Source organism: Chiroxiphia lanceolata, chromosome 5 (genome assembly GCF_009829145.1).
Source record: "Chiroxiphia lanceolata isolate bChiLan1 chromosome 5, bChiLan1.pri, whole genome shotgun sequence".
Lineage (NCBI taxonomy): Eukaryota > Metazoa > Chordata > Aves > Passeriformes > Pipridae > Chiroxiphia > Chiroxiphia lanceolata.
Genome location: NC_045641.1, coordinates 13,577,444 through 13,604,868, shown reverse-complemented (window position 1 = coordinate 13,604,868; position 27,425 = coordinate 13,577,444). Strand labels below are relative to the sequence as shown.

Below are 27,425 nucleotides of genomic sequence, written 5' to 3'. Positions count from 1 at the left end.
TACAAGGTTTTCCTTGCTTGCATTTTTGGACATAAGCCAGCTCTGTAACAGACTGAGGTACTAAGCCTGTAAGCCTTCTGATCATACCACATTTTTCAGCTTCACCTCAAACAACTACAGTCTCAGTGTCTAACTAAGGCAGATATTTATGTTATTTTTGGTATTCATCAAAACTGAAGTGTCTGCATTACAATATATCAGAAGTTTGACCAAAATACTAATATAATTTCCTAAAATAAACAATCATTACTGTTATAAACTGACCCTCATATTTTGCTAAAATGTCATATATACTTATTAAGCACTGTGGTTAGCAATTCAAAACTGCAAAATATTCACAAGGAACAAAATAAAATGCTCCTAGGCTGGAATGATTTAAGAGATTCCTGTAACCTGAAAACAGGAACATAGTATTTTATCAAATCAATTAAAAAAAGAGAAATGTCTGTATTTTAAAAAACCCAAGAAATAAAACTTCACAGAATTTTCATTCTGCAAGTGAAACCAACTCATGTTCTGGGTCCTTTCTGCATGTTGCCAGCAGATGGCATTACTGAGAAATTAAAAACAACACGAGAGCAGTTTACCAAAACAGTCCCTACAAGTTTATACTTAACCTATATTAAGGGAATCGACTGTCAACGATTAGAAGCAATTGTTCCCTAAAATGTGACCTCCCCCACTCCCTTCCTTTTAATTACTGCTTTGTTTCCGACCATTTAATAATTTTAAAAAAAGTGTGCTGTTTTTGACTAACACCCAATATACAATCAGTCCTTAGAATCTGGGGCTATTAACGACTTCTATAAAAATGTAGGTGTTCAAAATCTCACTAAGAACTCAAATATTCAAAGCCAAGTGGGTATCCGAGCTTTAGGCTATGAACACTTAACTAACAGTACTTTCTGAAAATGTGTCAAAACTCTGAATGGAACCTTCTGCTTTCACACATGCTTCAGCAACATCAATCTGCCACATGCCAATTGATAGGTCTGATTTTCAAGTTCAGGTTTGTTTTCCACTTGTACCAGCACACCTGAGCAGTATCTGCCTGAAGGTCATCTTAGATAAAGGAATACAATACATTTTGTTTGACACTTCACCTAACCAAACACATCTGTCAGGATTCAACACCTAGACAACAAAGAACCAAGCACTGCTCCTCTACCAGGGAGTTGGTTCTGCTGCCTAAGCACCTTGTAGCAGGCTCTGCAAGTACAGGCTGGCCCACTATCGTCTGTATGTAAGACTACAACAATGCTCATAATTTTGTCTTAGGGATACTGAACTCAACACAGTGATCTGTATACTGTGACTGTGAGGTTTATTATACAGGCCTTCTCTCTAAAAAACACGTACAGATACTAAAACCAGAAAAACAGTACCATCAATGGCATTTCCCAATGTGTAGCTTATACTCATGCTCTAAGCTACACTAGTACTCTCTGCAATCAGGAAGCATATTTTGAACCTCCCGAAATGGCTGGTTCTCCTATTGGTCCTTACCAGTTCAGTAGTCACACATATTCATCTTCAGTAAGATCTACAAATTAAAGCAAAAATATGTGTGTTCTGACTACTGCAGTATTATGAACATCTATCTGGAGATCCCACTTAAGCACACATAAGAAACAAGAGTATTGAATCCAATTTTTAAGATGTTTAAACCTTTTAATAAATTATTCTACATATACCTACTTGATATAATTATTAAAATAATATGTGAAACTATTAGTCACATAAACTATCCACTTTTTTAAGAGGCTTATGCCTTGGTTCAAAGCATAGGGCAGAATCTTTTAGCAGAAACAGTACTAAACAAAGAGCATTTTCCTGGGCTCCTTCTCCTGCATAATTGGGTTTGCCACTCCCCCATTCTTGTGTTTGCTCATGCTTCAGCAACTGATGAAGCAATATCAGACCTGCCAGTCACAGTGGAGAAATTCCAACTCTTCCCTCTTGGGAAAACCCTAGAACTTGCTTAAAGACCATCTATGACTGTTATTAATACAATCTATATCCAACACGCTACTCTCTGGAAGAAAATGTACAAAAAAAATACATAAGTCATCTAGATGGTGATAAAAAAGGTTTACAACCATGTAAGCTGGTAGGTTAGGGACACACCTTTCTGTCACACTTCTTTAGACACTGACATGGCTTCTGAATCAGCGTAAGCCAATCATACAACTACTACACAGATTTCAGTGTAAGTACAGTAGAGATGATAAGAATTAATCTAATTGGTAACAGTCACTTAACATCTGAAGAAAAGCAATTCTTAACTGCCACGGTATCAAGCAAATAACACACTGTGAACTCTATCTTGTTTATACTGACAACTATATTTATTTATTTTAATTCCAGCATGGCATGCTGTGTCTGCAAGGAATGTTAGTAACCTCAGGAATCATGACCTTCTCTAAACATAAAAGTACAGGAAAAGATAATGAAAAGAGCTGTGAACAGTTCACTAAAGTTAAAAAATCTTCTGCACCAAGGTAATTAGTATTCATGATATGAAGAGATAAACAAAACATTAAAAATTTAATGTGACAAAAAACTGAACTGCAAATTCTTGGTTCTCTTCAGAGAAATGGTGTAAACTTAGAATAGCCTTATATATAACTGGAAACACAGGAGAGAAACATTCCTTTTAAAAGCTGTTCAAGAGTTCTGTTCAAACTTTTTGTCATAGTTTGGAAGAAAAACGCTTCTTAAACAGATTAATATTGCTTAGCACATGCTCTCAAGCAAAGATTGTGTGCAAGCTACTGAAATTTGTTATCCAATACACCTATTCAAATGTTTTACATTTATAAAAAAATCTCAAGCATGTATGTAAACTAGAAGTCTAATCCATTTTTTCAGTATCTAATGCAAGCAAATATATGTTTGTGGCAACCAAAGACAGGGAGCCTTTAACATTACTACAGAAAGGCTCAGAGGAAGGGTAAGAGTAACACCATCTCAAGTGGTTCAAAAAACCAAACCAAAACACAGTTCATATAAATGATGAATTTCACATTTCTGCTAATAATTCATGTTGGTCTTTTCATCTGTATATGTGAAGAAGTTATATGAGATTGTCTGTGGCTTACACAACTATCCTGATCCTTAGTATCTTCTGACACCCACCTCTCTTCCCCAAAAAACTTGCCAATCATGCACTCTACTAATGCAAAAGCAACAGTCAGTGATCACCAATACCTAAAGTGTAGCCCATCAGTACCTAAACTCTGACCCATCAATGCAAGTGTGGTGGTAGGGGAAACCTCCCAAAAAAACCTCCCACAAAACAAACAGAAAAATCCACAAGTCCTCCCAATCCCCCAAAACACAGAAATTCACTCCATTTATTACATGCAAAGCAGAGTTGATTGAATTCAGGATTTCACTGGCTTTTTGTAACCCTTTATACACACTTACTAAGTAAATGACTGAGTAACAAATGAATTTCTATGAGGTTTCCAATTAGAAATAACTTCGTGAAGACATGGTATTACCTAATTAAGCTAGGCCTTCAATTTTCATAAATAAAGGCACCCTTGTCTCAATTACTATCACTGTTTTGCAGTTTAACACACAACATTAATTTACCTTTCTAACATGCAAAATCAAAAATATTTTTTACACAGTTAAAAAGGAAACTGAAAATGGCAAGTATTTTAAGCATGAAAAACAAAACAAGCAGCATCTTTATTTCTCAGTCTGATGACCAAGAAAAATATGCATCTGCAGTAAAGTTTAGCCTCTCTGCTTTGCTCCCCCTGAAGAGGAAGAAACTGACTTAAGAATAAAGTGACAGTTATTAATTTAAGTAATTAAAGATTCAACAAAACTAAGGAGACTCCTAAGTTCTTTCCAACTGTACTCAAAAAGTATTCATGAAGGAAAATATAAAATAATTTAAAAATAAGTAAGAACACTTACAAATCATGTTCACATACTTACTCTGAGCCTGCAGCCATTTCCAAATAAGAAGTATCTGCTGTGTCAACCCCCAATGGGATCACTATGCTCATGACGTTCGTTTCTGATAAATTCGATTACTACGGAGTCCTATGCATTGGTATCCAAAACACTGGGGCATGCCAGCCACAGTGCTCATTGCAAACATCTAAGTGCATCCACAAACCCTGGTAAAAACAAAGCAAAACATGCAGGAGACTGAGTCAGTTGATTTTAAAACCAGGCAATTTTACATCACATTAATTTTAATAAAGAACTTATCACCTGTATCTGTTACACTTATTTCATTAGTTTTATTTTACACAAGCAAAAAGGAGAGGAAAACATTGAATTTCAATCGTCTTTAAAAGTTAACTTCCAATACACTTCTTTTAAGACTGTGATGATCTTATTGTCTGAACTTAAAAATATTACAAACTGACAAAAAATATTATCATTCAAATTTGTGATTAAAACCCCAGCAGATCCAGGGAGATGACAGAGACTCGCTTAATGGCAGATTTACCAAACATAAAGTACATCTGCTTACTGCCTTATGTTGTCAAAGCCCAGCTGCTATACACCTTACAACAAAAACCTGGTTACAGAATTTTTCAAGCACGTCTTAGCATTGTTCACTTTTATTTTGTACTTTAAAAAAACCCCAACTACTCAATGTCTTAACTTCCATTCAGTATTTTTAAAGCAAAATCATTCTAATGATTCACAATAATGAAAAATTTTCCATCTTATTTTAATAGATTGCCACTAGAAGATGTCACACCTTTGGTGTCACTTTTAGGAGTTATTTTTTAAGTAGTAAAATAAAAAGAATCAGTAGTAGTTTTTAATTGTAGAGCAAAGCTACAATCTGCTTGACTTGCATGAGCACAATGATTGCCAGCTACTACCAGTCCCCCACTTCTCTTAGTGCACAGGGCAGAACACCCAGCCAAGTACAGGAGATGTAAACAGCACCTCAGCTACTCACAGATTAGTAAACTAAATGCACTTTTACACACTAATATAGACAAGGTTTTCCACAAGTGACTAGGTAATTGAAGTAAAACAGCCCAATAACTTCAGTACTTACATAAGGAGCAAAGGCAAACTCCTTCCAAGATGTCAAAATTGCAAGAACACAAACCATTCACTTGCAATGAAGCACATACAGTGCCTACTAAATACACTCCTCTCATACCACAAAGTCTACAAAAGCCTAATAGTTTTGAGATCAACATATTTTAACATGCTTATCCTTGCCAAACACTAGATTGCCAAGAAAAAAACTAACAAGCCTCCAGTGTAAAATAGACTTCAGACAAGCACTGTGGAATTACACTTGATTTCTTCAGGGTGATGAAGTGGCACGTACAAGGCACCTCTAAAGTATGAGATGGCAGCAAGTCTTCATTTTACCTCCTAAATTCTGTAACCCTACTGAAGTTTGGCAATTACATAAGAACATGCAGAGATGTGCCTAAACCTAGAGTTCATTCTCCTTCTAGACAGAAAAAGTTGTGTTTTGGTCCTATTACATGAGACACCAAACCCAACGAACTGGAAAGCAGTCAGGCCAACCAACCATAGGAGTATTTTGCTTTCCTCATTTAAACACCGAGCATTTTCTTACTAAATACCACAAATAACAAACTGTATCACTGGCTATGCATAAAATTAAGAAAAAACATACTACTTTCATGAATAAGCAGAAAGAAAACCCCATTAAACCAAAAGCAGGTACTGAGTATTTTTCATAGCCAGCATGAAAAAACCCCAAGCCCCTCCCAACAGTTTACATGAGCACTCATTCTGCCACCATATAGGTTCCTCTACTTGTAGGGTGGGACTCTGAACAGCCATATCTACAACCTGCAGGAAACATCAACTTACCATTTAGTTCTCTTCTTCTAAAAAGAGTAAAAAATATACCCAATAACTGAAAGGAAACCATACCATTTTTTAAGTCCAGGTAAATCAGCTATCCCACGGTTAAGGGCTATTCCATTACTACCTGCAGAGTGACCTATGTTAACAAAGCATTAGCATAATGCAGTTTTATACCTCTTATCAGGTAATTCCAAAAAACCCAGTTTTAGTGTTTCAAAGCAGGTCATACTGGACATATTGGACATCACTGCCTGGGATCAAGATCATCATTTAAGATGTTTCTTGCACTTAAAATTGCTTTTTGTGGTGGTGTCATTTTTTAATAGCATTTTCTTCAGACACTTCTGGCCAGGTAGAGTAACAACTAAAAATTAACGTAGGCAAAAATGCCCAGGAGACTGATGGAAGAAGGAACATGCTTAGACAGCTGTCTCATGGGCTATGACATCCCCAAACTTACCTAAAAACAACTGAAGTTACCCAATCATTATATATTCAAGTGACCTCCACTGTCAATGCAGAAAGAAGAGATCTGGTTACCAAATCTGAGAATCAAGTGAAATTTGACATCTTTCTTAGAACTAATACAGAAAAAGAAGAGCTATGGATATTTTTTAGAGCAATGTATAGATTGGGAATTAATTGCTAATGCATGGCTCAATTAATGACAATCTCTGACAAAGCAAATACATCACCATTCTGGTAAAAAAAAAAAAAAAAAAAGAGGGGGAACACAGCCAAGACTAACTTTTTACCCTATGGCAGGCTATTCTGACCATTGTAAGAATTCACTCAAAAATTCTAGTAGCCTGACCTAAATGGAATAAAGCAGAAAATTGAGGAATCAAAATTTATTTTGCTAAATAGCATTAAACAGTTGTTTCATCTAAAAGGAAGTAGAACATGATGGTAATATTACTTCATTATTTTTTACCACCCTTCATCACACACACAAAACCCTCTAATGCTTTTCCTTTGCCTACAGTTAAGTATGGAAGAATGGAGGCAGTCACCTACTCGCAACACCTACACAGCCAAGTTAATTCAAACAAATATTGCTCATTAATTGTGAGTAGCCATCCCCAACAAATGCCTCTAATGGGGGTGGGGGGGATCTGGGATAAATTAATTACACTACACCCACTTATTACACAGAACTGCGACCTTATATATAGGCCATCCATTTATGAACACCACAGTGATATCAAATTGAGGATGATGGAAAACATTATTTTCGGTCAAGTCAGAACCAGAAGCATGTCATGACATACTAAAATATTCCCAGTATTTTTATAACTTCAGAAAGAAAATAACACAACCACTGGGGAACTTTATCTATCTTAAAAGCCATTGTTTATCCTTTGAAGCTTGATATTTTAGATGAGTCATAAAATACTATCTGCTGTCATAATTTGGTACTTTCCAATTTCTGCAAGTACCAATCTATTTCAAGTAGTTATTCTTTCAGAACTCTGACAATCCGTCATCCATGGCCTTTAAGAAACTGTTTTCATAGGTACATCCATTAAATAATTGACCAGGAGTAGAAAGAAGGGTGCTACAAAAGAAGTCTTCCTACAATCCAAGCAGTTTATACACAATTTACTGTTTAAAAAAAGTCTTTCTTCAACAGTACATGAATTTGAATGCTAGGAACGCCACACTGGTTTGTCCAGTTAATTTCAGGGTCATACAGCTAAAGCCACAACATAAAAACTGCTGGGCCAAAGTTCATTGATCAGCTCTTTCTGGCAAAGTAACTTATTTACTGTACCCTAATTAACAAGAGTACCCTAATTAACAATTTTGTTCTAGTCCACTCTATTCTTTTAGTGATAATACACTCTAAGCTTTGAAAGAATTTTGGCAATTTCTTAGATTCACCAAATTTTCTCATTATCACCCTACCTATATGAAAAAAATATTCCTTATTCAAATTAATTTTGCTTTTATTTAATTGCAGCAAGAGTTTATCTTGCCCTAATAGTACAATTTTCATCTTAAAACCTAAAAAGCTTTCTGTTTAGTGTGGTCAAACCATTTATTTTGTGCAAGATCAACCTCCTGCCTGAAACTCATCACACTTCACCATTCATTCACATTAGTTTACACTTTCTATGGCACGTTTTCCCTCTAGAGAATACTAAGGGGATTCTTGACTTAACAGCTGTATCAAGTCTAAAATATTTGAAGCCTCACCATACTTCTCATGATCCATTTTATGACACGAGAACTCTTTTTTTTTTAAATTAATTGTGTTCTCACAACAGAGAAGCACAATACATTCCAAAATATTCATCTCTGTGGCTTTGTACAGAGAACATAATTTATGTATTAAACAACAGAAAATAACTTACATATTATCCCTGAGGTATTCCACTTACACAACATTAATCTGTGGTCTAACAAAGACCACATGATTCTTTTCTGCCACATCCTTCTAAGATCAACTGTGTCACATCACAAGAGAAAACCTTTTCACTGGTACACAGCGGAGGAAAAAAACCAAATTCAGCTCTTGAATCAGAAGGTAAATTGTAATCACCTGAAGCTACATCAGTAGTTTTGAACCTAATCAATACAGCATTCAAACATTCAAAATGAAACCCACTTGCCATGCTCGGATGCTGGCAGAGGGAACTCCAGGCCTGCTTATCAGCATTATCTTTCTCCTCCTACTTTCTTCTTGTAGGACCATCAAACTCTATATACAACACACTCAGGAAACAAGCAGATGACAGATCACCTAGACAGCACACTTGAAAAATAAGAACTTGGAAGTGTAGCCAAACTGTCCAGATGACTCCAACAAGGTTTCATAATCCCACCTATCAATCATCCTTTAAGTGTCAAGAGTCCAGACAAATTCTTCCAATGCATTTTACATGTAAGTTTCTTTTTGTTTCTTTTAAGTTTTTACCCCCAAGAAGGCAGAAAAAATATATTTTTTCAACATTTACCTACTTTCACTTGTATTTTCTTTTATAGATTTAGAAACTGAGTTCCCAGTCCTCACATTGAAACAGAAAGTAACAATATAAATCTAATCAGAGAACTCTAACTTACCTTTATTTTTACTAATCATGAAGCATATTTTTCAAGTCAGAAGAAATCAAGCAGTACTGCTGTACCGTGAAAGGTACAGTCATTTGCTACACTGGTAACTCACCTCTGCAAGACATTTAATCTTTTTAAGAAGGGAGAAGAAAGGAAATAGGACTAAGAAGCCTCCTAGAAACCCATACTGTATGTCTAAGAATACTAAAGCTCTCATCTAGGTGCACAGACACAAAACTTCTCATAAAATCAAAGGTAAGAGGCAGTGGCACCACCATAACAACTTGTTTGCCTTAATGAAAAAAAAAATCCCGAAAAAACATTAATATATCAAGATAATATTATTTATAATAATATTATTTATAATACTTACAATAATATTTTTATTACAATCCACAATTACCTCTAACACTACAAAAAAACAAAAAAGGGAAAGAAATTTAATGAAAGGTGGTTTTACTATTCTTCATACATCTGACAGCTTTTTTACACAGATGGTGTCACTGTTGCTTGTTTTTCATTTGCCATTAATCAATTTTCAGATTTGTCATGTGACGTACGAAAGCAAAGAGCATATAAAAGTTACTGAAAATACATTCACTATGGAAATTAGAAAAAGAATTCAAGCCAAGGTGCAATATAACATTTGTTTCTAATTTATAAAGGAACATCAGTGAAATCATGAACTGAGCTTAAGATTAAATTACATCCTAGCTCAAATCTAAGCGTTTTCCTCACATACACAGAAGACAACACTAATTTGATTGTTAAATCACTTCAAGTTTCACATCAGTAGGCATTACAAAAATACTGAGTCTTTTGTTACTGTTTTTATGACTTCAATATACATCCGAAGTTCTCAAAGAATTTTTTTGTCAATTCCGTCCTTAGTCATCACCTGTCGACATTACAAGATTAAAAAAAATTGGTTTTTGATAGTTTAGATGTTTCAAGACTTGGGAGATTTCATCACATAACGTCTCTGCAAAAAGAATTACCACGACCTCCCTAAACACAGAATTTTAAGGACAAAAATCTAATTATAATTAGCCTATAATTAGGCTATTTAATGAGAGGAAACAGTGCTGGTTTAATATAAATTATTATTTAGATTTTATGCTGCTGTATGCAATGTTACCTCAAAATCCTTAACTAATGTCACTACAGAAATATTAATATACTAACCAAAATACCATCTCTATACTTCATCTACTCTGTATTTCCAAAGTCCATGTAAAAAATACACATAACTAGAGCTGAAAAAAATTAATCAAAACCTTCTAACCTATCTATGTATAACAACTATCTTCCCCTTAAACCAATGATGTGACTTTAAATACATATTAAAAATACATAAAGGTAGAGGTGATAATTTGCCCATATGTAGTAAACTGAGCAACTGAAATGTCTGAGAATTATCAGCCCTGACCCCCTAAAAGTTATAGCCTTATGCATTTCCCATTTATGCAGCAATGGGCAGTGCACCTCATGGTTTAAGCAGTGCTTATTTCCCCTGAGCACCAAGTACAGAAGAGTCTCTCTTTCCTAAACTGAGAGTACTGACAAATCCCTTGCCTCACACCCTTACAATCCAGGCAAGAAATCAGTAACCATTTCCTGGAGCAGCATTATCAGAATACACAGAGTGCACATAAAGGCTCATTTTCACAGGATATGCACAAATCTTAAGGAATTAACTTGAAACAACCAACCAGACCTGTATAGTCAATTTTCCACTTGAGCACTGACCAAGGAAGAAGAGGAAGGGGTAGACTTACAGATAAAAATAAATCAGAGTTAAAACACCAAACTATCTGCACAACAGTCTTGAGTCAAGCAAGACCCTCCAGTTCAACCAGCACACAATGCTAATCCGGTTGTAACTTCAAGTAAGCTGGAATGTAAAAGCAATCTACAGCACTAAGCCCAAACCAAAACTCTGAACTTCCATTTGCTCCCAGTAGAAATTCATGGTACTATGAGTCCAGGCTGGCTCCAGAGTTACAAAGGATCACTCTGAAATTAATTTCCCATCTCAACAGGGTCTTTCAGGCAAGGTGCAAAGAGTTCCAAAAGAATATTACTGCTTTCAGACCTCTGCTGATTTCTGCAGATCTGAGCGTTACTTGCTAATACAAGTCATCTCAGGTAATAAAGACAGATGAGCAGAAGGTAGTATTCTGTTTTATTGTGTTTTATTACCACAGCATGCATCTTCTATGTGTAAGGTGCATTTACTGAGAATGCAACATAAACATTCTCCTGCTCCCTCCCTCTGATTACATCATGTGTGTACACATGTTTTGCAATCATGAGCAAAAGCAATTGTTGTCATGCTTTCCTTCAGATTTACAGGCCAACAATTTTAACCTGTGGGTCCTGGGAACCACCCCTGCCCACAAGAAATCCACAGGAACAGACATAAGGGAAGTTGATACACCTATGCCCTAACACAACCTATACAGGAGAAATGTAAGTAAAAATGCACATATCAATAGTTTGTCACAGTCCACACACACAGTGTGAAAAGTACTGTCCTGAACTGTCACAGAGCCAACAAACTGAGCATTCCTACTTGGCTTCCCTGCCTATGGTTTTTTTTGTTTGTTTGTTTAGTCCCTTTTTCGTTTTTTATTTTAACTTTTTATTTTTTTTAATTGGGGGAGGAAAAAGAGAGTAAAACATTAAGATTTACTAAATAAAACTGTATGTTTTTGCTAAACTGCTGCTTTCTATACTGCTCTGAGCATTCATGTCTATCCAGTAGTTGGGTGATTTGCAAAAACAGTGATAGAAACTGACATTTTAATGGCATACTCTAAATATCCTTCAATAGTGAACTACACGGTGTGTGTATGTGTAATATATCCATGTAGAAGCACACAAATCTGGAAAAAATATGCAGCATACATAGAGGTAGCATAAATACACCTATCAAAGTAACCAATACGTATTCATTGCTGTCCGTTTCTAAGGAGGTAACATCTTGAATCAGACCCAGAAGCAGAATACATGAATAAATGACTAATCTTACCCACAGGAAGTTTTCTCTGTTTCCCCTGACATGCTCCCCAACTGTACAGATTTTGCTAAGAGATCAGGATGGATATCCAATTTCCAAATGTTACACCACTGCAGCTGCAGTATGAACTATGCAGGCCTTAGAACAACTCTGAGTCCAAATTCAGACCTTTGCTATTGTTTGCTGCTTTCTATGGTAACAGGTAAGTTAGCAGTTTACTTCTAATTTGTGCTGAGACAAAAAAGAAATGGGAGTAGGGAAAATAAAGACACAATAAGGGACACTCAAATATATATAAATTAGGATCTATTAATGACCAACTCCTGCAAATCATACAGAAGAACAACTTGTTCTAAAAGAAATCTGGTTTTCTGTGTATTTTGTAGTTTATGCCCAAAACATATACCTCTCACAGTAGTTATCTTCCTACTCATCTTCCTCATCACAATATTAACTGCTTCCAGTCTCACTCACAAGGCCCTCAATAACCTCCCATGCTCTCACAGCAACCTACACAGTCAGCAATCACACATCCATCTAACTTCCTTATCAAGTGCCCTGTCAGACAGCCAAAAACCCCAAAAAAAATACCAGCTATGTGCTGGTTTGAAATTACACACATGACAGATAACGGTAAAATCATTAGGCTTCCTCTCCCAGCTTCTCCCAGGACATTGCTCATAGCTGCTCCCATCCCCTTCTGAGTTTCATTAAGCTTCAGGCTGCTCCATGGTACTAAGTTCCTAACCCTATCAATTTCTGTTTATTACATTACTGGTTGTATTGACACAGACCTAGTGATCATCAGACCAACCTGTTTAAGAAACATTGCTACTACAACCAACTACAAGGTAGGACTCCTCCTCCAACTTTGCTTTTGAAACAGTGCCATACAGAGTAGAGCAAGTACAGTGAATTAATGAGTTCATTAGCACAGAATCACGGAACAGCTTGGGTTAGGAGGGATTGAAAGATCATCCAGTTCCAACCTCACTGCCATGGGCAGGGACACCTTCCACACCAGGTTGCTCAGGGCCCCATCCAACCTAGCCTTCAACACTTCCTGGGATGAGGCATCCACAGCTTCTCTGGGCAACTTGTTTTGGCCTACTTATGAACATCATGAGACAAATGCAGGACCTTAAATTCAAAGACCTCTGTCACATTTGGAATGATAGCCAAACTTCATGAACTGGTCCCGAGTTTGGGATCTAGAACAAAGAGACAAAAACCCCTGCCTCCTCCATGGTACCCAAGATTTATGATAAAAGCCTTGAGTACCAATTCTTCAGTACACAGGTCATGCATTACACAGACTCCAGGCTATAAAGAGCGAGCCACCCTTTCAAGTATAAACCTAGACTCAGTCTGCCAGTTTAGCCAAGTTTCTGCCATACAGAAAAGCTGGTTTCCCCTGGAGGTAGGCTACTTTTCCTATACTATCCAGTCCAGCAGTGCTGCTCCTGTGCATTCTGATGACGGAAAGCGGTATCTCTTCCTCAAATATTTATGCCAGTCCCTTAAAACACGGAAAAGACTTGCCCTTACCTCTTCTCTCTCTTCACTCCTTTTCTTCTCTCAGTGGAAGTTAGACAAAATATGGGACTAGGAAGAGAAAAAGAATGAGTGATAGAAAGGAAATACAGGTAAAAGCAGTTAGAGAAGAGTAAGGATTAGTTTATTGAACAGAAATCAAAGAAGGCAGTAATCAGAGATATACAGACCAATACCATGCTTCGAGATTTTAGACGTTGTATTTACAGAGCTCAATACCCAAGACTGAAAATTACCTGCCAACTGCTTGATGTCTTTAAGTTTACTAAAGACCTGCAGTACCTTGTAAAATAAATCACACACACAAAAGGCCTTTCCACTCAAAAAATCATCAGTTATTTGAGCTGGAGAGCCAAGGAATTGCAAATACAAACAAGTACCATACGTGAGAAGAGTAAGAGAAAAAAAAAATACTTTTTGGTAGCAATATTGCTTATTGCTTAGAGAAGTATGTATTAGCTACCCTAACATTAGCATGCTATAGTATATCACTGGGAAATGTAAAATTCCCTTTAAAGAAAAAATTCAGAAGTTAAGAAAAGAAGTAGTTTCCCAGTAAAAGACCTCGGTTTTAAGTAATTCTTTGTGTGTAGCTATTTACTCCAAACGTTTATTTCTCCTTCTACCACAAAATGATAAAGAGCTATTGATTAAACTTATACAAAATGCCTCTGTGTGACTTACCCAATTTCTCACCAAGAAAAACATTTACAGCTATTACCCTAAACTATTATTCTTGACAAACAACCAAATATATAATGCATTTATGCAAGTAGATACAATCCACATTCTCTAAGATATAATTCCATGCCTACAATTGTAATGGCTAAGTAAACTTATTTTTTATTAAATATAACAGTATATCTCATGGTGATTCAATCACTGGAAGCATTTAGTCACCAATATTCCCTCAAGAACTAAGGCTTTTGGGGTGGAAAAACACACAGCTAAAAATATATATTTGTATTACCTTCAACCATCTAATATTTTGCCAGCTTCATGTCATCAATAACTATTAATTTGTTTTGTCTATGTTGCTTAGTAAATGTGGGAGTCTGCTGTAATTATTAGCTACCTACTACAGAAAAAGTAAATTATTTCAAGTCTGACATTTCAGCTGAGCATGTTTCTGTTTTGACATGTTTTCTTGTAGTAGAATCCAAAAAACAGTTCCTCTGTTTTATCAGTAGCATTTGATTTAAATGACAGCTCGACAGTGCTCCTACTTTTATTGTGGAAGCAATTTGGAGACATTCACCTAATTGCTACACTTACGCCTAGGAATCTAAACACAAGCAAGTCAGAAAGTCACACTCTTTCAAACACAAACTTTTAATTCTTTCTAGCAGTTAGAAATCTTTTGTGTTATTTTAACCAGAGTTTAACCTGGATTGTATTTTTTGATAACAACTTGGCAGTATTTCAATGTTCTTCACAAAAATTTGGGGAGGAAACTGTAGTGAGAGAACAGATTGGGGGAACTAGAACATGTTCAAGGACAGATAAAAAAATACAAAAGGGTAAGATCAAAAGATCTTTCCTATTTTCAAGAAAACAAAACCCAACTTATTTCCAAATTGTAAATATCTTGCAAAACTGTATTATCTGGGTTAAGTAATTTAGATTCCATGCATTTTAACTCTATAACTTTGTGTTGTCAATGGAGATTTCAGTATGTGTTTTTATTTGTAGTAACAGAGATATGAAATACATAATCTTTGAATAAGCACAAAGAAATTCTGCCCAGCAATGGAAGATCAATGCACAGCTTTTAATTCTCAATACTACTGCCACACAGAAGGGGACAAAAAGATAGAGCATTTGGCTTTTATTTATCTTTCAGCACAGTAGATGCAATTGGAAACTAAGGCAGTAGAGAACATTAAAAAACCAACATCACAGTCATTCATAAAAATCCAGGATAATGGTATTACACATTCACATCAAGCATTCCTACCCAAAGCAAAAGAGTAAAAAAAAAGGAAAATAATTAGCTGAATTACTTGGTAAAGCATCTGAGAGAAAAACCGTACCCTTATAACCAGTAAAATAACTACTGTATTGTTTATCAGCTGTATATAAGGTATTCACATTTCTTTCACTGTTCTAGAATTATAGGTTCAGAAACCAAACGAGAGGTGTAATCTCTCTGTACCTTCCTCAAAAGCTATAAATAAGTTGTAATTCTTAAGTCTTCACCTTCAGTTTAAGCACAAGCAACTAAAAACATTCCTTATTGGAAAAGTTTCTTTAAAACAACAGTTAAAATAGGATTACTGTCTAGACAAGGAATATCATCTGTCTTGTGATATGGTTTTAAACAAACCCCATTATAACCATTCTAATTAGGAGTTAGGTCCCTTTGTCTACTCAAGGCAAGCCAAGAGCTTGTTAGAAAGTATCTTTAGCCCTCCTCAAATTAGAAGAGTTAAAGAGTAATGAACACCAGACCAATTTTAGTATTCAGAACTGCACAGGGTAAAAGATCCAAACCTACCATCCTGTACACCATCTGAAATTCTCAACTGGTCAATACAGGCTGCTTCATCAGTTTCTATGACTGATACATAACACTGATCCACACAAAATCCTTGCCTCTGAATTGGAGAGACATGAATGTGACAGATGAACCCTCTGGTGGACAAGGAACTGGCTGGATGGTTTCACTCTTAAGAGCTGTGAGCTGTCAACAGCTCGATGTCCAAGTGGAGACCAGCGATGAGTGGCATTCTGGCATTCCTCAGGAATCGGTACTGGGACCGTTGCTCTGTTGGCAATATGGACTGAGTGCACTCTCAGCAAGTTTGCTGACCACATGAAGCTCTTTGATGTGGTCAACGTGCACAAGTGAAGAGATGTCATCCAGAGAGACCTTGACAGGCCTGTGTGAACCTCATGAAGTTCAGCACAGCCAGTGCAAAGTGCTGCACCAGTGTCAGGGCAATCTCAATACTAATACAGGTCGGGCAGAAAATGGATCGAGTGCAGTTCTGAAGACAAAGACTTAGGGGATGTTGGTTGATGAGAAGCACAACATGACCCAGCAATGTGCACTTGCAGCCTAGAAAGCCAAGTGTCCTAGGTGCATCAAAAGCAGTGCGGCAGCAGTCCAGGGAGGTGATTTTGTCCCTCTACTCCACTGGAGCACTTGTGTTCAGCTCTGGAGTCCACAACACAGAAAGATGTGGACCTGTTAGAGCAGATCCAGAGGAGGCCACAAAGATGATCCAGAGGCCTAGGTATAAATCCTATTAAGACGGGTTGAGAGAAGAGGGTTTGTTCAGCCAGGAGAAGGCTCTGGGAACACCTCAGTGAAGCCTTTCAGTACCTAAAGGAGGCTTATGAAAAAAGACGGAGAGTGGACTTTTCACACGAGTAGACAGTGATAGATAGGACAACGGGGAACAGCTTTTAACTAAAAGATGAGAAATTTAGATGAGATGTCAGGAAAAAACTGCTTACTGTGAGGGTGCTGAGACACTCAGGTTGCCCCGAGAAATTGTGTATGCCCCATTTCTGGAGGCGTTCAAGGCCAGGTTGAATGGGGGTTTGATAAACCTGATCTAGTGAGAGGTGTCCCTGCCCATGGTATGGGGGCTGGAACAAGATGGTTTTGAACGTCCCTTCCAACTCACACCATTCTACGATAAGGGGACCAACGACAGATTATAAACCTTCCCTTTTAAGTACAATAATGTCATTAAAATCTAGTCTTATCATCTCGTCTTTGAACTTGATGGCAATTTATTTTTGTGTTGAAGATATAAAAGTAAATGATTACCTAGATTATGATGCCATAAAGTACACAAAATGCAACTGCAAACGAGAATAAAATAAAAAAACTTTCCTTAAGCTGAGCCTGCAATATGAAATTTTAATATCTTCGCTACTTAAAGTGTTAGCTTAAAACTAAATTCTAAACTAGGAACAATACTATTTTGGCAACTGCCTGATTTGCAAAACTGCTGGGCCCTTCCAAGTCTCACCTCGGTTTTACAACCCTGCATCACCATCTCAGCAGTGTATGAACTATCACATGAAATGAGATAGCACTCTTGCTATACAATATGCAAAACCAATACATTCCACTTGCAGAAAATACAACCTGTGTGCTACTACGATATATTTTCACTTGCACTTTTGAAACACATAACTTGAATGGACATTGTGATTACCATAGTTCTTACCAACGTTTTAATTTTAAAAAATAAGATAATCAAACACTTAAATCAGGCATGTTAAAAAACATACGTTTTGTTCATAAAATTGTCTTCAAAGGCTTACAGATAACCTTAATTATTAAAATTTTCTAACCACCAGCAGAGCTTAAAATCTTGCCTGTTTCATTAATACATTAATATTTGCAAAAGGAAATAATGATCTCAGTATCTCCTAGCAAGTATATGAAATCTTGAAAAGGTTCCTTTTAAATAATTTGTTTGTTATGCATTAAAGGTAACAACAGTTTTTCTTTGAACACAACTGTAGAAAGGTTTTTTCTGTAGTATGAAGGTCATGAGCAGAATTTTGGATCTTCGAAGACATTAGGTTAACTTTTGTGGTCACAATTCTTTGGTTACTAAGAAAATGTGAACACTGAAGTAGATAGAAAATCCATTTACACCATTGAAAGCCCACTACAATTACTACTTTAAATAATCCAGAATTTGGAAGAATTTAAAAGTTTGTGTTTTTTTTCTTATCCACATTCTACATCTGCTAAAACTTTTTTTCCCTACAGATATGTCTTAAGTTTCATTCTTAACATAAATCAAAACTACTACTTGCACAGTGGAAACATTTAAAAACATTGTACCTCTCCAAAAACCACTGTCCAATAAATTTGCTTTGAGAGATTCACAAATGCTCATCTGTATGGAAGTCTCAAGGCCATAACACAGATGCAGTTCTTTAGGATCACTCCAGAAATCTAAATTGGGTTCTATTTTATATCTTCACTCATCTACATCCCTCCCACCAGATTTTATTAAAAACGTCACATGACAACAGCAAAATACTTCCATTAAACCTTCACTTACATTAATCTAGTTAGAATAATACTAAGATTTCACAATTACATACACCACTCCTTAAATCAGTCCCACAAATAGTCCTTACTAAAATTAGTATTAGCATGCATGCAAAATTAAGACTGCCCTTAAATCAAACCGAGATCAGACCTGGAGAAACATTACAACCTTAAGTGACACACTGATTTCTGTATTTCTGTTGCTTTCCAACACAATATTAACAGTGGTATGTGCTGAAATTGCCCAAGAGGAAATTAGGAGCTGCATTACCTCAAAGTAACCTAAAGAGGTTACTTAGTCCTAAGAGAAACTTTCCCCAGATTTAGTCTAAAGAGGTCTATTATTTCTCCTCTGGAATTTCCCAGATGGTAAAAAAATCTCACCCAAAAGGCTAAGTGAAAGAGAAGTAAACTTTTCCTTCAGATATGAAAAGCTTCACGATACATAATGGTTTGATAACTCCAGTCTATATTATTGCATTTGTAACACGATGTTTCTCAAACAGAAGTCTTTAAAAAAAATGAAATTTAGATTTCAAACCTTCCCTGTTTCAAGAAGTTTGCATTAGTTTTGCAGGCAGGGTATGTCATTCTTTATGAATATACACATAGAAACATCAGTGGAGTACAAAATAAGTAGAATTGTTTTGTAGTGTTGTCTCCTTAGAACAAATGGAGAAACTGAGTCATGAAGGCAAACTGACTCATTAAAACTCACACAGGAAAACTCTGAAGATCTCTATAAATCCCAAGAGGTTTTAGTGCATAAAATTTGGCAATCTATAAATAAGCTGTAAAAATTTGAAAATTAGTATTTTGGGTTTATTTCATTACTCCCCCATCACTTTTAGTAAAGTGTACAAAATTCTGTTCTCCTAATTGTGAATCAGATGTCTGCTTGAGAACGTGACTGAGGCCATGAAGAGCTGCAGAGCTGTATAGCCCTCTAGGTCATAATATCAGAAAAAAATCAAGAACAGGAGTTTTCAACCTAGGGAGAGGAAAGAAAAAGGCAAAAGTTTCCATAAAGGCCAATATACTCTTGGGCTTTCATATATGTACTTTAAACAAAGAGAGTAAGACATGGTTTATGAAAAAAAATCATATCTTTATAAATAAAAATGATAGGAGCATGCATTACTGGAGAATTAACAAAATCCCTTAGACTTTGGCCTCAAAACACACTAAAGGCATGGCATTAATAACACCCTAGAAGTCTAATTATCTTACTGTTCAACTTTAGGTACACTTTAACCACACATCAGTGCTTCTAAATGGTATTTAAATTAAAATTTTTCAGAGATTGAAGACAGTTTTTCCATTTCAATGCCTCACTTTTGATTGCTTAAATCCAGAAGGTTCTAAACCTATACTGGAATAGGAATTCATATCTCATTAAGGATGAGATTAAAGATAGGCATTAAAAAAAGTGAAAATTTTTTTATTGTTTCTTAAAACATACAGTTGCAGCCTCCATAGTATGTATCAGAGTACACTACACCAACTACCAAATAATAAATCCTTGTGACCTCCCTTCCCCCCACTCAAACATATTTATAGTGGTGATACTAAAAGGTTCATATTTCATTTAGGAAAAAATTAGGGCTTATGAACTGCACCTTCTCTCAACATTTGGATGTGTATTACCAAATACACAATTTATACAGCAATATACAAAATAAATTGAAGAAAAAACGTAATGCTGAGATTACGCGGTAAAAGAAATTTCGCTTCTTAATAAAGTAACAGGTTATAATTCTGCATGCATTATTCCTTTTATTAAGTTCATTTTGTATCCTCACACTAGGAATACATGGAATTACTACACTGATGTCCAGCGAAGGTGTTTCCTGGAAGGTGAACATGACGTTCACAAATGTGCTTCCACAAAGAATTTAGCTTAGTGATCTTAATCCACTACTTGTGTTGATAAATATTACTGATTTTGTGTCGTTAACAGGACGGACAGATGTACAGTGTCTATCACAAACGCAGGGGCTTTTCCAAATTATTAAACTGACACACATATTACCTTACAGCAACATATACACCCCTCGAAGGAGCTGCTTGAGTCTGTTGCCTCTTTCCACCCCCCTTCTCCCCGAACAGAGTGGTCTCGTTCACTTGCCTTTCACACACATAACCAATAAAATTAATCAGCTGGAACACAGCATTTTTAAATCGTAGTAAAGTCAAGAGATGTTTTGTACGTTATTTGAAGGAAACAGCCTTTTCATTTAAACATAGTAAGACTCTAATATGCTGCAGACAAACGCACTGCATGGGGTGTGGAGGACCCGAGCTGATTAGATTACCACAACATCAGCCTGAGGCCGCCATTTTTAGAATCTCTAAAGGACAAAAGAGGGAAATTAAAAAATTTGCTCCACATTTTTTTAAAAGTAACTTTAAAAGTATAGTGATGATTATCAATTAATCATGCATTGTAACTGAAGCCATGCATATCTCTTTCTTTTCACCGATCTGAGCCCTGAGTAACAAAAACGCTTCATTATTATTCTTTTAAGGTAGTGTAAATAAACAGATTAAAACATTCCTAAATCTAGATGCAGCACTGAACTTCTGCTTTTTACGACACGTAGTAGGTACCGTTTCAGGGGACCTCAGGGCTTTCAAACAGCGCACATTCCCTAATGGCCGAGTATAGGGGAATACAGGACCTTTATAATCAGGTTATATTATGTTTCTCTACCCTATTTAGTACTACACAGTGAACCGTTTGTTTTTCCTCCCCTATGTCTGCAGCAATAGGGCCTAACCCACCAATACTTATCGCTTCAAGAGAGAGACTGAAATATGCCACCCAGGGAACACGAACACCGGCTGCAGAAACTAAAGCAAGAAAGGGATGCACCAGTGTAACTACTTACAGCCTGGAGAAAGGGGGTGGGGAGAATGATCCCCTTTTAAATTGGCACAGAAACTCCTGGGGACTGCTCTCCGTTTGTCCAGGTTACACCTCGAAGCGGAGATATTAACAGGGAGGGAGGCAGGGAGGCGGGGGTGTGGAAGGCAGAGAGATTAGGCCTATAACGAGCCATTTTAGTACCACAAAGCAAAAATATACAGGATGGAGGAAAAGAATAGGCTTCCCCAAGCTTCGTAAAACTCAATACGCAGTCCCAATAAGGCACAAACCCGTTCTGAAACCCGCCAGCCCAAGGAAGCCTATGTTGTCACATAATAGCTCCTTCTGGCTCGTTTTCCAAGCATAATGCATAAATCTGGCGTAACTGCCAAAAAATTCTCCTCAGCTCCTCCAGTTACAGTAACCCGCCATATTCACAAGATATAGCGACAGCCTGCCATTTTTTAACCAAACCCCCACAAAAGAAAAAGCAAATTCAAGGCAACCTAAACAGAAATTAAACACATTTCATGGTGGGAAGGAGTTATACTCGCACCGAGGGTAATGAGACGTTCCCGTCGCATTTCATTCCCTTTCTGCCACCCCCCCTCCCCCAAAGCACCCACAGCAGAATATGCTGATAATAACCAAAGACTCACCTGTAATGGTCACAGGCCAGGCAGCAGGACCCCTCAGCTGAGCCCCTTCTCTATCCCAACCAAAACAATGCAACAGCCCCACTGCGGATATCCCTACCCTAGACAGGACTCAGCCCTCAGCAGGCTCTAGTAAAAGAAAGAAAAGGGAAAGAGGAGACCCCCCCTCCCCCCAAACCTAGCTCAGTGTGCAGAACCCTACAGGGACCAGCTCAGAAGCGCCCTTGCCCTGGGACCTGTGTACAAACCCCGCTGCTGCCGCCGCTGCTCCCGTGCCTCCCTCCTCCAGCCTCCTACGCTCCCTTCTATGTCACTGCCTCTCTCTGGGAAAATGGCGTCCGCTCTCCCCTCCCTCCCCCTGCACGGGGCTCACCCGCCCCGCCTGACAGGGGCAGGTTACCAAGGCGAAGCCAAACAGCCGCCATTTTACTTACGGGCCCGGAGCGCAGCCCGCGCCCGCCGAGCCCTCAGTGTCCATTTTACAACACGGCTGAACAGCTCGGGGGTCTGGGCGCGGCCGCGGCACTAGACTGCGGCAGGGTGCTGGGCAGGGGGGGGCCGTGAGGAGGGAAGTAGGGCAGCGGAGGAGGGGTGGTTGCAGCGGGGGCTGGCGCCGGGGGCGATCCGCAGCCCCGGCGGCGCAGCCCGCGCGGGAGGGGCGGGGGCTCCGTCGCGGCCTGTTGTGGGGCCGAGCGCGGGCGGGAGCGGGGATGTCTGAGTCAGAGCTTGCATCCTCCGATGAACGAATGCCAAAACTCCCTCCTCGCCGCTCTCCCCCACCCCGACCATCCGGCTTCTTCCTCACGACCGTCGATGCTCTCGGCATGCATGTTCTTTGTGAACCTTAAACTGAGCACATTTTCGCCACAAGCTGCGCGAAAAGCCGGACAGACCCGCCGGATCTCAGACACGCAGAGGAACTTACTGAGGGGCGGGGAAGAGGGGGGCGAGCAAAGGGCGGGAGCTTTGGCCGACACACCCGCTCAGGAGGTTTTGAACTGAATCTCTCAGTAAGACACTCGAGGCTGAGAATCTTCCCCGAAGCGTTTAGGACTCATATATAAGGCAAGTGGGAGAGAGCTTCTTTCCTTAAAGCAAGTGGGACAGCACAACGCGTTCTGCGGGGAACGAGACGAGCAGCGACGAGCCTCGTTTGCCCTTTAGAGAACGGCGCTCAGGAGCAGGAATAGCGTGCTTCCATCCAGACCAGCGCGCTGGCAAAGCCAGGAGCTCGCTCAGCGTTTTGGGGCAGATGCAGCTTCTGCCATTTATACCAAGCCCTTCTTCCTGCCACCATATCTCCTCCCAGGTCCCCGCTCTGCCCGCACGCCGCCCTGTCTCCCCTGCCCGACGTCAGCCCCTCCAGCGATACGGCTGATTGAGGGAGGGGAGGCGGCGGCTGGGGTTTCATTCGACGCCACCAGGGGCTGAGCGAGCCTCCTTCATGCGCAAACTCGGGGCACCAGATAAAAGCTGGGCTGGCAGCTCTTACCCTGCCTCGATGGAGCCGCAACATTCGGGTGACTGGAGAAGCAGTTAGCAGCAGCGCCATAGACTAGCGTCCCCCCACACCTTGGGCACAGAGAGTTTGGGGCTCTAAACAGCTGCTGCTGCGCAGGAGGGAGCCGAGGTGAAGGGATCTGCTAGCTGGTTGGACGCAGAGGAGGCGGCTGTAATGGGGCATTAAGTCTAAGGGAGGGAGGGGGGGCGATTAAACGTCTTGTGATCATGGCGGAGTCTATGGGTATTTTTTCCTGTCTAACTCTTCTGTGCGTGTGTCTCTTGTTTCTTTCTCTCTCTCTCTCTCTCCTTAGGGCGCTTGGCTGGGGCTGCTCGCTCGGGTTCTGCCTGTTGTTGCGCGAAATGGCGGCTGGCGTCTTGGTGGGTTTGGTTGTCGGTTTTTTGTGTAGGGTTGCTTTTTTTTTTTTTTTCTCCTCTTCCCCTCCTATTCCCCTCCCCGTACTTGTGCCTTGGCTGCGGCTCCGCAGCGAACCGCGGCGGGAGCTCGAGTCAGGAGGGGGGCGGGAGCGAGCGGCAGCCAATGGCCGGGCCGGCTGGGGTGGCCCGGCGCGCCTGATTGCTGGCGCTGACATCATCCTGCAGCAGGGGCAGCCGCAGCTGGGCAGGGTCGGGAGCTGCCGGGGGAGGCAAGGGAGAAAACGGGCGCCATGATCCCAGCGCCAGGGAGGACCTCGCGGCCAAGGCGTCCGCGAAGAGCTGGTGGAAAAGGAAAGGAGAACCAGGCCTGGGCTTCTTCCCAAACAGTGCTGAGGCTGTGCGGAGAGGAGCTGGGGGAAGAAGCGAGAGGGGAGCAACTCGTGTCTGCCTTTGTAACTGCGTCAGTACAAGATGGCGCAGGGTGTCCCTGGAGAGGGAAGGGAGTTGCACGTCCGCCGAGGTCATGTGACCGCGTTGCATTCCTGTGGGGTTTGGCTGCGGACCAAGCTGGCTTAGGCGGCGGGCGGCTGCCCGGGACAGCCCGGGCTTCCCTCCCCTCCTCCCGCCACCACGCCGTCGGTCCCGCGCTGGTTCCCTTCCCCCATCAGCCTTGTGCACGAGGGTGTAGCTGCTGCCGAGGAAGGTTCTCGCTTCTCTCCTTACTCTCCACCCACCTCCAGGGTGTAGCTGCTCTCGGGGGAAGCTTTCCATTCCGCCCCCTCTCTGCGCAAGGCTTTACCCCCGCCAGTGAAAGTTCCCCCTGGCGCCTGCTGGCTCCGCCCGAGCGTGGGAGCCGGGGTGCGCTCACGGTGGTGCCCGCCCGGTGCGAGGGCACTCTGCTCCCGGTCAGGCTCCCGGGGTCACGGGAGTAGTTCCTACCGAACAGTCGGTTTAAGCGATGTTTAAATGACCTCATTAAAGCCGCTGAGGAAACGCACAGGCTATGCGGAGTTGTTCTTCTGACGAGGAGGTCGTGGCTGCTCCATTGTTGCTCTGCCGGGAGTACTGGGCAGGGGGGCCAAGGGAGAATCTGCGAGGTGTTCATGACTTTATTCTGTTTGAACAGGAAAAGTGGATCGCTGTTCTTTTATTTGTGTGTTGTTGGATCCTGTTGTAGGGAGTTGAGCAGCTTTCTGGTGGGGCAATGTGTGTATCCGAGTCAGGTCACAGTGGCCTGTTTCTGTAACACAGGAATTGATGTATATACTTAGTGCAGATGAAAATTGTGGTTTGCGAATATTGTGAGGACTCCCCATGTTGTACTTTCTGAGGTTCATAGGCAAATGAACTCGTTACACAGGTCTGAGGAGGCTTGGAAGATTGGCAAATATATTTTCTGGGTCTTCTATTATTTAATATTTTGATGCAGGGGAAGTGAAAAATGTATGTTTACCAATCTAATGCTTTTCTTTAAGGAATACAACTCTTACTGTTTGGGTGAGGTTCTTGAGCTTTCAAAGCCGTGCAGTGCCAGTTCCCATGTCTTGTTCTTGTATGCCACGGTGTAAATTTAGCCACTGCATCTAACCCAGTGAACAAATTAACAGTTAAAATTGCTGATGCTTTAAGGATGGAGATTTATTCTATTTAAAAATGTTTCACTTTTTCCGCTGTTAGTTTGTCCCCAGATAGATAAGATCTTCTTTTCTTTTTACTTCCCCAGTAGTAACCTAGTAGGGGATAAAGCCTTGAATATTTTGTGAATTGTATTTGAGAACTACTGGAATGAAAGTAACAGTGTATGACTAATATAGAAGATTCCTGTATGATAGTGGCCTTAATATGTGTTACCTAGTAATAGGGTGAGGTGGAGTCCAGTTACATAAGAACTGACGGGGCCTTGAAGCTACTCTAAGTAGTCCATATTGGGTTGCATATACAGCCTGCAGGGCATCCCGATGTTTGGGAGGAGGGGGTAGAAAAACAGGATTGGAAGCATCTAATAACACTACATTTTCCTTTGTAGGTTATATAGAGGATACCAGGGAAAGAAAGGGAGAAGGCAGTAATTAGAATGACACAGTGTGAGCTTCAAAAGTCTTGAGTCTCAGTTGAGCTACCTTTTAGGACATAAGCTCAGTTTCAGCAGCTCCCCTCTTTTTGAGTGTCTGAAGGTGGCTATCAGCTGAGCGTTGTGCCAACCTAGTTCTGTGCATACTAGTATAAAGAACAGGATTCTTCAGTCCTAGAGGTTGTAGGCTTTTTTTTTTTTTTTTTTTTTTTTTTTTGAGGGGGGGAAAGGTGACTTCCTGGAAATGGTGTTAGGAGGAGGCAGTTGGTTTGTTGACCACTGATTACTGATTCTTCTTGTGTAGTCATAGTATGACACAAGGAAAATACTCACTTTGTAATGGAAGCTTCCAGAGGGCTTTCAGTGTACAATGACTCGTTTAATACAGAACAGATTTATGTGTGAATACTCTTTGCAGATGGTGTTAAAGGAAGAACATTAATTTGAACTAAAAGATGAGGAAAACCCCCATATTTTATTAGTACTTACATTTAGGCTTGTGTTCTATAATTATGAAACAGGGAGTAATTGCCTACCTCACTGCAAGGGACTTGTTTGAATGCTTATGTTATAGAATACCTGGAATGAAAAACTTAAAAATGGCACCTAGAGTTTTAATTCTTAAGAAGCCTTTTAGGTAGCTCACTTTTGTATCAGATTTTGCTTGAAAACCAAGAAATGAACTACTTTGAGAGTTCTCTGTAACTGGCAGCTTATTGCAGCAGTACTTGAACAGAGGTGTGGCTGTGCTTTCATGAAGCTATAGAAATGAGACAAGTTCTAATGAGGTGGTAATAATTTCTTGTTTGTTTTCTAGGGTTGTTTTTATTAGCTGTTCTCAGGGAAGCAGTATTTGTTATCTTGAAAGAAACGTAGCTCCAGCAGTGTTGCAGTGCAGTCTCAAAACAACGTCTGATGTATTCTGAACTACTTCTGCCGAGGGCGATGAGTTAAAAACCAAATGCGCATACTTCTCTGAGACGGAAACCTTAGGGGAGGGGATTTGCCCAAAGGCCAGTCTGATGCAAGCTGTGTGTTAATCTGGAAGGAAGGGCAGGGAAAAGAGCTGTAGAGGGGGAGACTGGGTAAAAACGGGCACGGTAGTTTACATTTATGGTCACAGCTTACCAGGGAGAGTAACAATTTCTACTGACTACAATTGGTTCCTTTAATGAGGATATTTCAGTTGGCTGGACGTTATCCAGCAGTTACCCAGCAGTTAGAGTTGTGGTTCTGACTTGCGTGGAAGCCTGTCTGTGCATGTATATGTTGTCTGAGCCTTTGCGAAGACCTGTTATTTAAACACTGTTGTTTACCTTTAGCCTACAAAGGGACTGACAGATTTCAAGGGTATTTAGGGGAGAAAGGAGAGGGATACTAACAGGGTAATAGATCAGAGTAGGCATTAATGTCATAGGTTGAAACAGTTGAAGTGGTGCCCATGCTGA

The 27,425-nt window shown here is 39.7% G+C and overlaps 2 protein-coding genes and 1 long non-coding RNA gene across 9 annotated transcripts in view; 1 reads left to right on the top strand and 2 right to left on the bottom strand.

Moving 5' to 3' along the window:
- KMT2E (lysine methyltransferase 2E) overlaps positions 1–22,609 on the bottom strand; it is a 62,167-nt gene extending 39,558 nt beyond the window's left edge. For 2 of the 7 annotated variants that reach the window (XM_032687832.1, XM_032687837.1), the window contains exons 1-2: positions 22,032–22,609; positions 3,955–4,139 (exon numbers count right to left, since the gene is read on the bottom strand). In XM_032687832.1, coding sequence (XP_032543723.1) covers positions 3,955–4,025 — 71 coding nt within the window. In that variant the 5' untranslated portion in view covers positions 4,026–4,139; positions 22,032–22,609. Of the gene's footprint in view, positions 1–3,954; positions 4,140–6,301; positions 6,322–8,907; positions 9,029–13,468; positions 13,526–22,031 lie in introns of those variants that run through there. The other 5 variants (XM_032687834.1, XM_032687833.1, XM_032687838.1 and 2 more) reach the window with 5 other exon arrangements.
- Positions 22,610–23,747: 1,138 nt separating this feature from the next.
- Positions 23,748–24,899, top strand: LOC116786822. The gene is made up of 2 exons (XM_032687847.1): positions 23,748–23,909; positions 24,132–24,899. The coding sequence occupies exon 2, from the start codon at positions 24,197–24,199 to the stop codon at positions 24,836–24,838; it is 642 nt and encodes a 213-aa protein (XP_032543738.1). The 5' UTR covers positions 23,748–23,909; positions 24,132–24,196; the 3' UTR covers positions 24,839–24,899.
- A 1,872-nt stretch (positions 24,900–26,771) lies between these two features.
- On the bottom strand, positions 26,772–27,219 carry LOC116786824. The gene is made up of 2 exons (XR_004357089.1): positions 27,106–27,219; positions 26,772–27,018 (listed from the first exon to the last, which is right to left on the bottom strand). It is a non-coding gene; the product is annotated as an uncharacterized LOC116786824 (long non-coding RNA).
- Between the last annotated feature and the right edge of the window lie 206 nt (positions 27,220–27,425).